Source organism: Dermacentor andersoni, chromosome 10 (assembly GCF_023375885.2).
Source record: "Dermacentor andersoni chromosome 10, qqDerAnde1_hic_scaffold, whole genome shotgun sequence".
Classification (NCBI taxonomy): Eukaryota; Metazoa; Arthropoda; class Arachnida; order Ixodida; family Ixodidae; genus Dermacentor; species Dermacentor andersoni.
The window spans coordinates 95,374,719-95,387,764 of NC_092823.1; the positions used below are offsets into that span (position 1 = coordinate 95,374,719).

Sequence of the window (13,046 nt, forward strand, 5' to 3'; positions counted from 1 at the left end):
ACGTTTAGCGGCCGGAGTCTCGAGACCACCGAGAAGCACGAGCATTGATTCTACTAGGTGCTTCAGCATTTTTTGTACACTCTCCTTCTCATTGTGTTCATCTCGTTGCTTGCCCGTAGTGTCACCGGTTTCATTGGCCCTATAATTCTTGGCTTCATGGCGCAGAGGACCGCTAGTGCCCGCTGGCATGGCCGTGGGCCTAGCGGGCAGCAAAGGCCATTCCGTGTCTGTATCAGCCGGTGGAGGTGAATGTTTGCCGCGTGCTCTCGTCGACCTTGAATTATCAGTAGACGCCGTAACCGTCCTCGATGCACGCGCAGACAGAGGTGGTCGTGGCACCTGGGCCACGGTAGGCAGTTGTCCTGAAATGGTTTTGTGATGCTTCTTTCGCGAGCGTTGGTCACTTTGGCGAACAGATTGAGCAGCCTCTTTACGTGAAGAGTGGTTTCTTGCCATTTTTCGAAGAATACGAACCTCCTGTTTCATCTTCGGGCATTCCTTCGAAGTCGCTTCGTGAGAGCCAGTACAGTTGGGACATTTAAATGAAGACGCCTCACAGTCGGTGGTATCATGCTCTCCGCCACAACGCGAGCAGGTGGCTTTGCTTCTACAAACAGCGCTCACGTGTCCTATCTTGTGACATTTCCGGCACTGAATAGGCCTCGGAACGAATGGTCGTACTCGGTGTATAACGTAGCCCACTTTTACAGACGCTGGTAATGTCGAAGAAGCAAACGTTAACTTGATACATCGGGAGTGCCCCAAGCGGTGAATCTCAATAATGCGCGCCGATGACCTCAAAAGACTCTTGAGGTCCGCATTCTTGATTTCAAGCTCTACGTCGGAAATCACTCCAGTTGTTGTCTCCTTACCGTAAGTAATAAAGGAGCGGACGGGGATTGCGCTTAACTGTGGAATGGTCTTTAACTTCACAAGTATTGCGGAATTTTTCACATCTATTGTCAGGATGTTCTTGCAAGCGTTGATCCTGATCTCGTTAATTTGCCCAGGGGCCACACTTTCAAATTATTCAAAGAAAAATCTTTTGGCGCTAGCGCGGTTTGAACCTACGACCCCTGCGCTTAGCGCATGGGTGCCATTGAATGCTTCACCTGCGTTGACGCACTGTAATACTATGTATTATCATAACCAAACAAGCGATTAGCTTACGCCCGTTTACAGAAATGAAATGCACACATTAGCATTACATCCGCAGTATAGCGCTGACCTCGATAGCGGTGCTGCACGATGGCGGCACAAATTATTGTAGACATGTTTTCTTGGTTGGCACGACACCGTAACGATGACAACGGCCCCAATGGCGTAAGGACAACGGCGTGAGGACGACGGAGATGACGACGGGCATGTGGTAATGAGGACAGCATTGCCAGGACAGTATTACGGCAATTGAACCACGTCACCATGGCGACGATGGCACGAAAAACGGCTGCGCAGCTGCTCTATGTTCTGCGCTTCTTTATCCGACGGAGGCTGCATACACCTCTGAGCAGTCACTTTAACATCACGCAAAGCTGCGCTTGGCCTGCAGTACGAAACAGCGCATCTCAAACAGACATTCGGAGCGCGCTTTGTCGACAAAAACGGGACCCGTAACTACCAGTAGAGTCGGCGAAGTAACGTGACCACAGAGTGGACACGGCATCGCCCCAACCGCGAGCACTCCATCTAAAGCTTCAGATTCCACAAAGAACTCCCGCGACAGCACGCGCGATAGCATCTGCCACCAGCAGTTCTTTATACTCGGTCAATTCAAAACGAGCGGAGCCGGTAGTGTCAACGACTTGGCTCATTTCACTGCTGCAAGATGATGTCGGCACAGCCATTGGGGGGTATAGATGATGGCTGGCACCACTCTCTGCGACGTTATGACGCTGTGAAGCAAGAAAGTGATTATCTCAGAACATCAAAAGAACATGGCCTCAAGAACATTGTCTACAGACTTTAGTATTGTCTTCGTCTATTTAATAGCTTAAGAAACGGATGAAGTATACTAACCCGTTGCTTATCCTGCACATGTGAACCAGGTAAGGAATGAAAAAACGCCCACATTCCTAATCATCGTATGATCATCGGCAACGGTTTCACTTTAATTATAAGTCAGTTGCTCTTGTGTTTCGACGGTACAGCTCGCACGGTTCCTTGGCCAGAGCAGAACCGTAGGGACAGAAGAAGCTGACTGCGAATGGTGCGTACTGCGAGAGGGCTCCATTGATCCTGCGCACATTGGACGAGGAGAGAGAAAACTTTCAATCACTTGTCCAAAGAGTAGCGTAGCCTCCGGCAACCTCTGGTAATACCCAAAGCGATTATATCGTCGTAAAGCGTACATATTTAGAATTTGGCAGCGTGGCAACAGAAAAAAATAAATTTTCGCGCTCACAACTCCATAGGCCGCAGTTACACGTATGCGACGGCAGCAAGTCGCATCATTGTTATTACTCATCCTCTACGTGTGCTACGTAGAGGCAGGAATAAGCGTCACGTCGCACGATCACTCTTAGCGTTATAGCACGAATTGTAACGAGCATGATGTAGCTTAGGTAGATGCATCACCTTGACGCCGTAAGCGCTGATGACTTGAACTGGTTAAGTCGCCCGTAGCTAATTAAGGCAAACAGCTTGCGCAACGCGTCGAAGAGGAGAGAGTGACAGTGGGAAACTTGTGCTTGATTTCATCCACTCATGCGCGATGCGAGTTCTCTAAAAAAAAAAAGAAAACGCCGACCTCTTTCCAGCGCTGTCGATAGAAGATCGATGTGCTACGTGTGAGCGGTGGCGCATCGAATTGAATTGCTACAAAGTGCCATGTATAACCATCGCATTTTAAAGCGACGCATTTTTGCAATTTGTATACGCCCTTTCGCCTGTTTCCGTGGTGGTCGTTTGTGGTGAGCCATTCCTCGTCGATAGAAATGCTAGTATGAAATGTGCGCGTGCTGTCGTACGACCATGTTCGCAGGACAGGCTAAACTGTTACAGCTCTTTGAGACGAGCGTCCTGTTGCGCGATAGAGCAAGATGCCAGTCGCCTACCACGCCCACGCTTGCACCGGTGGCGGCAACACACACACGGCGAATCGATCTATATGTATGGCCCCCCGTATTACCGCTACAGACATGCTGGTTGACGGGTCTGTTCTCTTAGGAATTACGCAATGAAATAAAAAACGAAGCCTTAATGTCGTTACCACAACACAGATACACCGTCAGGTTCATATTTCATTTAATTTCGCAAACAGCTTGCTGGAAGCGCTCAGCCACTAGCTAACATCAACCGTCATCATTGATGGTTCCCGCCCATTTTTTTTTTTTTTTTTTGTATATGCCTATTTGGTTGGGAGGTGCACGACTGCGCTTGTCTAGTCCAGGCCATACCCTGTGCTTTAGTTAACCATCAGTATGTTGCTATAGCCATTTATGAGGCATGTTAATCATTGTTATTGCGTATTTTAGCAAGTTTCAGACAATTATGCTACTCTGTTTGCTGATCAGCGCGCAGCGTGTTCCAACAAAATGAATAGGTGTAGGAAGAGCTGACCTGGTTTGAGAAGGAAGGGCTGCGCTTCTTGGCTTTCCGGCGTGGTTGGTGTACGGTTCGCAGGATGACTGCAAAGGTAGATGTTGCAGTCAGCGAATGCAAGTACAGTCGCGGACAGAATAAAATGGACCACGGGATCTCCGAAAACGTTCAATTCCCGAGCAGCCTGTAGCATTAACCAGTAAAACTGCCCACGAAAACGTTGTTAGCATATTCTAGTCGAAGTCCAAAAAGCAAATACCAGATTGCGTTGTGAGGTTGCGGAGATATTCAGCTTTTTCTTAGATCTCATGGTCCATAATATTCTGTCCGCGACTGTACATGTGAAGCGAGGCTTGCACGTGGTGACGAAATGCGATGTTTTATTCGGATTATATCGTAATAAATATATCGTTGTCTAGAAACAAACGCAGCACATTTCCATGAAGGTTGAGCGCATCAGGGACGGTCAGTTTGTTCTGCCAAGATACACTCTACAAATTAAGACGCCTTACTTACGCACACCTGCCGCAGTAACGTTTTTGGAACGTAAACCGTAGAAGCATTCAGGTTGAGTTCGACTACGTCTAATGATCACCGGTACATTAAAGGCTGCCCTCGTATTTTGTATCGTTACCTCATACAAGCTACAAAAGTATGTACACAGGCCAGTGTCATTATGGTACGTGTCGATTGCTGTCACCGGCACGACGTTCAATAATATCCTTACAGAGCCTCCCATCGCGTTTTATATTGTGTAGCGCATTTCAATAAGCTCTCGAAGTCTAAACTGAAACTCGGTTCCCAAATACATAAGACTACGTGTGCCCCTTTTTTTGCTATCATTTGTCCTCAGCCTCGCCCACACCTTGTCAACATGCTAGGTTTATACCTCTCAGCATGTTTGACTCTGCAGCTGAAATTGCACACCTGTAAGCACTACCTCGCCAGCACATCAATGCATTACGCAGTGCGACCTGATATATTAATCCTTTTCATATTTAAACTTGGCTGTAAAACACCAGTCCTACTCTCTAATTGGCTATTTCCACCAAGTTGCGGAAATACAACCAGTAATAGTAGTGTCCGTATTTCACCTGTCATCCACTGCTGAATAATTAATAGTCTTAACACTGGAGACAGATGCGGGGGCGGCAACACCATTGGCGCCATCAAATTGCGACGCTGAAGTCAACTAGAGCTCACGAAACTATAATTTCAACAATACGTTAGCGCTATCGGCTGACGCAAGGGCACTGGCATAAAAATAAACACATCATTAATTTCTCTTGTTTCTGTTGCACGAGGACAATGTCGCGACGTAGGACGTTTCCAACTCTCTGCGCTTGCATGAAGAGCCAGAAGATGTCATTACCCATGCTGCTGCTGCCGTGAACACAACCTCTGTTTCGGTATTCGGTAAAATCTAGTACGTTTGCAAATAGGCTACACCTATTCGGCAATAGATAAAAAACTTTCTATAAGCGTCAGCCACAAGGACGCGCAGCCTGTAGCCGAGTTTTGTCATCGAAGTTGTTGCCTTGTCGTGAATACTGATCACCATTGTGCCTCAAACTAATGGTATACGGACCCTGAAGCCATAATCGGATTTCATACTTGAAGCAAGCATTTTCGCAAGGTACCTAGTCCAATTCACATTGATTTACGCCGTTTCTTGTCCTAACTTCATGTTTGTTCTAGAACTAATGCCAACATACCATAATGTTTTTAACAGAGCTATTGGGCGTTTCGCGTTCGCTCATGCAGCCTTTAAACGGCGCGTACTTATTGTGATCTGCGTATAAATCGGAGAACCAAAATGACAGCACCTCAGCGTAGAAGAAGAATGCCACGTGCTCGGCAACGTAAGGGGCGAATCCACGCATGACGAGGTGGGGGTCAGTGGCAGCGCTTTGGCTCAGGTTAAGGAAAAGCTGCAGAGAAAAAGAGAGAGAGAGAGAGAATGACCGGTTCTACATATCCACGTGGTCAGAGTAAGTCCATATAACAAACTTCCAGAATAAAACTGCGGATCGTTAGAGTGGTATGTTTCATCAAACAACGCCGCACGAACTGTTTTAGTTGAAGATATTTTCACAACATGGGCCTCTGACAGAAAGCCTGCTTACGTGCTCTTTGGTTCATGAAGTTGCCAGTTTTTCTTCACCCTTGAAGTTCAGTCCAATGACACTATACTCATCGTTAGAAGCGGCCGGTTTCCGCGGAGCAGCCAACATTTATTTATTTGTTTGCTTGCTTGCCTCACATACTCTCAATGCTTTACAACTGATACTGATACAAGTTCAACATTCGCCATGAGTCACGACTGTTCAAAAGAACACACATGCATGTTGGTACAATCGAGGCAGTGCGGTCAACTTATCCGGTAAAATAGTTGAAGAGAGTGGCACGAAAGAATGGAAAACACATTTTAGTGACCACTGATAAAGAATGTACAAGTATAGCGGTGCCATTGCATCCCAATGTGGTATCATAAGGGGGCCGCCTGGATTGCCGCTACTCCAGCCAACATGCCGTTTTAAGCTTCGTTAGGTTCAAAGGATGGCGTTATTTGCTGTTTTCTTGAGTGAGCCAAGCCGGGTGATTGGAATGTCATTCGTCCAGTCGAATGTAAAAGGCCCTCCCACCTGATTTAAAGCTCAGTATACGCTGAAAATTATACGCTGTCATAGTAACCTGGCATGCTTTCTAGAAAACACCATTTGTTTCTCCCGCCTAACACTTCAGTGTCTTAGATACGAGTTAGTCTCAACAAAAATAAACATGCTGTCAAGAAAAACTTGGACAATTTTAAATGTGGTCACCACCTTGCCAGAGTAGACCGCATATTATGCCGTGAGACGATTACGCACAAGCGATCATGAAGATAGTTTAAATTAGAAGTCACTCCCGACGCTCAAAAACCGCTGGACAACTAAGCTCGAGACGAACTTGCATATCTCAAAAAGCGCAACTAGATTCCCTCGTACCTGCACATAAGGGGCCAGTGCCAAATGGTCGGCCATGATGTCTTCATACATCCAGTGATTCATTCCTTCCATTCTCTGCAAAACACACCAAGCAATTACCGTTGCCTGCTTCTACGCAGCTATCGCCATCACTGTACAGCAACTTTCATGCGACGATGAGAAAGGCTGTGGCGATAAACGCAATCTTGCTAATAAACGCAAACACGAAACAAGTATTTACTGCTCAACAATAACTCCTGCGCTTTCGCTGGCTAAAAAAAGCTTAAGCAGGAAAGTGCTACCGTAAAGGAAGCGCCAGAATAGACAGCTGATTGAAGCACAATGAGAGGAAGGATGGCGATGCACACTTTCTCTGTGACACCTGCGGTCGCTTACAGTGAGGCAACAGTGACCGACATCCGAAACATTTGAAGTGCGTGCGTTCTGCGTGCGACTCAGCATGATCGTGCTCGAGATTTTAAGTGTAAAAATTTCTAACAGGGTGTTCAATTGTGATGCGTTTTTCTGTGTCCCGTGGCCTACTGCTGAAAATCGACCGTTTGAACATTCGTAAGCTTAATCTGGGTGCATAACTCAGATGGCTGATGTAGCACGGAAGTCTTTCTGGTGGTGAGATCAGTCGTTTCTTTGCGGCCCTAATGGCTGGTAGCTGCAACGGTGGGGTGATAATGATGATAATTATTATTGAGTTCTCATTTCAAAAGATATGGGGCCATGTGTCACGATACTTCCGCCGTGAATTTTATTATGCAATTTTAATGACACTATACGTTTCAAGTTGCACTCCTTGTTGTCTAAAATGTGCGCATGGTCGCACTATCCTGTGGGTTAAGCATCAATTTTTATTCGACCTCAATGTACTTCTTCCTACAAGTTTATTCTTTACCGACCTTCCAAATGGCTCTTTCGTATGGCCTCCGCGTTCGATGCCGTGTTTTAACACTAGTGTTTCATAAAGACTGACTCCTGAATGTTTAGTCTGATATTTTTAAGGTATGGGTAATTGTCTCCACAGTATTTGCGGAAATGAATGTACCGCGGCGCCATCTCGCCGGCCTAATGCGCTTATGGTGACAACAAGGAAGTACAATTTTTGGTCCTTCCAACAAGATATGACATCGAAACAACGCTTCATACCCCGCGAGCGAAACAGCTGCAGTAAGATCCCCACGAACGTGAAGTATTCTGTGCTTGTCAGCTAAGAATTTACCTCCTTTGAATGTTCGTCATTGATTGTATGACTTAACATTATGAAGTACGATGGCAGAACGTCTCAGCTGAAAGTCCCAGATAAAAAGACTGATTTTGCGAAGTGAACAAGTAATCGCATCGAAACGATACCTCGAAAAGAATAGGGATGGGATGCGCTATGTATGCACCCAAGGCACAGTGTCGTTTTGCATTGAACATGGCCGTCCTGTTCGGATCTGAAAAAAGTATGAAAGAAAATTGCGGTGTAGCTTTTTTTCTCCAACCAGTCATCGGAATGCTTTTGAAGCAAACATATAAAACAGTTGAACAAAAGCAAAAGCCAAAAATCTTTGTGGTTGCGAAAACAGTCACAGACAATGCATATCCGCCGCGGTGACTTAGCGGCTATAATGTTGCGATGCTAAGCACGAGGTCACGGGATCACATCCCGTCCGCGGCGGCCGCATTTACATGAGGTCGAAATGCAAGAACGCCCGTGCTCCGTGCATTGGGGGGCACGTTAAGGGTCCCCTAGAGTTCGAAATTAATCGGGAGTGCCCGGCTGTGGCATGCCTCATAATGAAATCGCGGTTTTGGCATGTGAAACCCCCGAATTCGATTAAATTCACAGACAATGATTCTATTTGCAAACCAATCTTCGTGGACAATATCGATTGCTTTATAAATGTATCGACCAATTGATCTAATTTGTTTATAATCCCAATGTATTGATGAGCAATAAGAAGCAGTGCACAGTGGATAGCTTTTATTAGTTCGACTATATCAACATTTTGCTGCACTCCGCCCAGCTCGTGATGAGACTGCAGCTCCCGCGAATCGAACACATGACCTAAGCTATTGAGTAAATACTCTTGTTATCACAATAAACAGTAGAATTGCCAAGTAAAACAAACTATAATTGAAGATGATTGAAAGTATACTTGAAACTATAACTCAATAAAACGAATAATAATTGAAATGTAGTAACTTGAAATGAGTAACTTGAGATGAGTAAGAAACACTTAAGTAGTCATCCCTTAAAAAGCTTGTTGGTGACGGCTCTTCTCGCAACGAATGTCCCAGCTAAAAGTGCCGAGGTATCAATGAAAGCAAGTCGCAACGGTGGACAATTTTTAGGGCAATGTACGGACTCACCCTGAGCATTGGCCAGAATCCTCGCGGTGGTCCGAACAAGGTCGGGCAATATCTTCACCACATAAAACTTTCTGAAATCAAATGACACCAACAATAGAAACTGGTGGTGTGAATTTTCTTCAAACCGTACCTCATTAATACAGGAAAATAAGTTTAACCCAAGCGTATCACCTTCTATTAATTGCACATATATATGCTTTTTGGTTCTAGAACGATGCAAACACACTATTTCGACTATCGCACATGCACGCATCACTATCTTCTATAAATCTTCCAAAGAAGTACAGTTTCCCTAATACATGTCATTCATTCTTAAGCGATACTGATCAAATAGAGCTTGACAGAAGAGTGGATGAGCCGATGGTTTGAATATGTGAAACGAAAGTTACCTTAACAGCGGAGCGGCTTGAAAGGCGAGTCCGAAGTAGCTGAGCGGAATGACTGTAAAAAAGACGTACCACATCCCTTAAAACAACGACGCTTCTTAGATATGGGTGGCGCCTTGCAACATCATAATAAAACCACTTTAACACCAGTGGCAGAAAATTGAACAGGTTTAACGATCCATAAATCCGCAACACACAATGCACTGTCGTAATGTGTATAACCCTGAGACGATGTTTTAAATGGACAAGATCAAACTGTGTGTTACAGTTTATTGTATTTTGACACCAACCTTACTTAGGTTTTGGAAAGATTCGATTATTAAAATGATGGTGGAGTTTACTGCTAAGTGCAATACACTGTGTTAGAGTGTGTCTTAAGTACTCTATGATATGCAGTTTCCGAAACTTCAACATATATTTCTTTTGTTTTTGATTTATAGCGCGTCAACATTCTTTTTATAACATCTTGTAGTGGTCGTTATTTGTTAAATAATTTCTGAGCGTTTATGCGACACTCATAGGTAGAATTGACTTCTCTTTCTTTTTACACAATAATACAAACTCTAGGCGAGATCAACACTTACAGATAACGTTTGAGTATTCGTCGTAAACTACGCTGTATTCAAAGCTGCTGGCAGGAGGATACCTGTTGAGTACAAAGAAACGGCACAGTCACATTTCACCTACCAACACGACGCTGCTGAGTCATTTAGAGGACACGAATTAAGCGATTGCAGTTGAAAGACAGCCCTTTCTTGGCGGAGTCTTGTTTTCAAGAAACAAATTTTTATTCTCTGCAACTGAGACGAGAAGGAATGGTAAAATAAGAATAATGTTCCGAATATTACTTTTTTAATAATTTGCCTGCCTTCCGGCACTGCGTGAGCTTATGCAGCTTCAAGCTCTTAAATTTCAATCCCAATTGTGCAAAGAGTCAAAGCGCTGAACTGGGCTAGCTGGTGCATTGTATGTATTGTGTGAAGGGTGCACGGCACGAGTAAAAAAAGCCAGAGTCGAACTCTGCTCTGCTCTGCTCTGGCTCTACTCGGTTCTGCCTCTGCTCTGCTCTGCTTCTACTTCTGCTTCGGCGTCTGCTTCTACTTCTGCTTCGACGTCTGCTTCTGCTTCTGTTCTTCTACTTCTGCTTGTGCTAAACCTTAAGTCCACTGGCAGCACGAAGGCCTTTCCTGCAATCTCACTTCTAAGTTCTACTCTGCCTAGCATGTACAGACTCCGATGTGTGTGCCGGCAAATTTCCTGATCTCATATTATCACGCCACCAACTGTCGCTGACTTCTACTGGGTTTCGTATAAATTGGCACTCACTCTTTTACAAGTCGAAAAGGCCAATTCTGCCATTACAACACCTTTTCAGACCCCCCCCCCCACTCGGACTCGTAATCTCGACTGCAATTTCAGGACTCTGATTCTAACATATCCAAGATGCTTCGAGCATCAGGCATGGCGAAATGCACGCGTTTAACTCACTTTCGAAAGGAAGGAGTCGAATTCCCGCTGAGATAGTACTTGTCCAGTCGCGCTTTGTAGGCCTCCGTGTACTGATGCATAGGGTGGTGCCTGTAGAGATTCCTGTCATACTGGGGCGAAATAAAACGGGGACATTGAGAAATGAACAACCTGCAATTCATAACATGATTGACTATTTATTTATTTATTTATTTATTTATTTATTTATTTATTTATTTATTTGTCAGGTGTGCCATGTCAGAGTAGCACTGCGTGTTTAATGAACTCTGCAATAGAACACTCCGGATTCATTTTGACACTTCCTCTATTAAGAGACACTAAAGGAAGCTGCACTGGTAAATTAAGATTTTGTAACAGCAAAACAATGACTCATATTGTAAGACTGGGTAAAGCGGAAATGTTTCAAGAATGAAACACATGGCAATGGCGCACTAAATCCATTTTGGTGCGGCGTCATGAAGGTTTACGTCATTTTTTACCAGTGTGGTTGATCCTTCACCTGTAAAGACGGTCTATGTTGCAATCTAAAGGAACAAAAGGTTCAACGTAGCAAATTCCGCGAACATTTCCTGCACCAAGAAGGCCTAAACGCAAAATAACGTTTTTAAATCAGTGACCTCACAAAAACGCATCAGCTCCAAGATTTTGGCGCGAAATTAAAAAGCGCAAATGTCCTCACTAGTAATCAACTCTTTACGCATTCTCAGTCAATAAATCAATGAAAATTTCCGAAACACTACCCTACTAAAGACATATCCAGTGTTGCTCTTTAGTGCGCCTTCAATGTTCTGCTAAACGTGTCATGGGTGTTTTTTTTTTCGCTACGTCCATAAGGAAATGCGGCGGCGAAGCAGGGAGTCGAACCCATGACTTCGTGCTCAACAGCGGAACGTTACATCAGCTCAGCTCGTATTGGGTCTTCAATGTCTGTGAAGCCTGTGCCAATCAAATACAAGACTCTCCGGCCACACTGCCCCGCACCCTAATATTGGTAATTACTCCAGAACGTGATAAGCATGTCTCAATCATCAGCATTTTGGGGACGCAGATTTTGATTGCCTGCAAAGAGGAATAACTACACATCGAGTTTCTCTAAAGGCACGGTTTGATTGCATGCGACGACACGGTTCAGTTTAGCCTTGTGCTGAATATGTTCCCCTTAAACATTGCACTTGTAAATTAAGCCTAGAAAGTGCATTCACAGCAATACTCACGCCGCATTCCACTTGGGTCAGGTCCTCACCGATTCCAAGTAGAGCGTCGGAGAACATTATCTCAACTTTCAGGCCGTTAATCTGCAGAAAAGTGTAGTTTTAAGGAAACCATGACATGTGGAGCTTACTTTTGCTTCGCCAGAACCTCCTAGCTACTGCAAACATATACTATCGGAGCTCACGAACTTAGTTTGTCGTATTTCTTGTAATCAATCTGAAATTACTTTTTCTAATAACACGAAGAGTCTTCTCCAATGGGGGTTGCCTTGCGATGACCTCAACACTAAAACAAGACTACGCTACAGCGTTGTGACGTCATGGGCCGCCAGGTTTTTCGTGGGCTCCCGCGGGTATCTCTTCAACGAAGATACACAGCCAGCATAAAGCACAATTTCCTGACACGTTAAAGCAGGAAAACGAGAGCAGGCTTTGACGTCTGCTATTCAATTTATACACGCACAATACGAAGTCCGTGCGGCCAAACACGCCCTTCCTCTAGACGCTAATTCAAACAATTATTCGCAGATGTACGCCAATCTTAGCAACATAAACATCAGAGACAACGATTCTGAATAAGCGACATTCCACACTCTTCAGAAACACTAAGCGTGTCTTTGTTGGCAGTTCTAATGACGATTCATCACCAACGTCCTGCTTCAGGGCTCCCAGAGAGATTGCGTTGCAGGCCAAAGCGATCAGCTCCCACCGTGCAGATTTCTAGCAGGCCTCAGCGTGGTCCCGGTAAAATGCGACTTTGGAAGCAACAATTACGGGGCCGTATAACGTAAAACTATTCCAATACGTTTATTACAACCTCCTGACGTCAAATTTGCGTAACCGTCGACGCAAGCATCGGGCGGACACCCGCAGAGTTGTCTGAACAAACCAATCAAATGCTCCCCTCGTTCATAGGAGGTCACCTTTTTTTGCTTGAAAAACGAATAACATTGCCTGCACTGAGCGGCTTGTCTTATCTAATTGGCTGGAGCGAGCGATCGATGGAGCGAGTGCCGGAGCGATCGGCGGCAGCCATCTTTTATTCCTTTCGGAACGGGGCAGCCTGCCGCTATTCAGAAGAAAATTCA

The 13,046-nt window shown here is 45.0% G+C and overlaps 1 protein-coding gene across 1 annotated transcript in view; it reads right to left on the reverse strand.

Moving 5' to 3' along the window:
* Nucleotides 1-2,051: 2,051 nt before the first annotated feature.
* LOC126543549 (uncharacterized) overlaps nucleotides 2,052-13,046 on the reverse strand; it is a 37,787-nt gene continuing 26,792 nt past the window's right edge. Inside the window, exons 14-23 of the mRNA XM_055062554.2 lie at nucleotides 11,962-12,042; nucleotides 10,748-10,857; nucleotides 9,844-9,905; nucleotides 9,263-9,314; nucleotides 8,874-8,944; nucleotides 7,869-7,954; nucleotides 6,528-6,602; nucleotides 5,367-5,471; nucleotides 3,559-3,626; nucleotides 2,052-2,235 (exon numbers count right to left, since the gene is read on the reverse strand). Of these exons, the coding sequence (XP_054918529.1) occupies nucleotides 2,112-2,235; nucleotides 3,559-3,626; nucleotides 5,367-5,471; nucleotides 6,528-6,602; nucleotides 7,869-7,954; nucleotides 8,874-8,944; nucleotides 9,263-9,314; nucleotides 9,844-9,905; nucleotides 10,748-10,857; nucleotides 11,962-12,042 (834 nt within the window). The 3' untranslated portion in view covers nucleotides 2,052-2,111. The remainder of the gene's footprint in view (nucleotides 2,236-3,558; nucleotides 3,627-5,366; nucleotides 5,472-6,527; nucleotides 6,603-7,868; nucleotides 7,955-8,873; nucleotides 8,945-9,262; nucleotides 9,315-9,843; nucleotides 9,906-10,747; nucleotides 10,858-11,961; nucleotides 12,043-13,046) is intronic.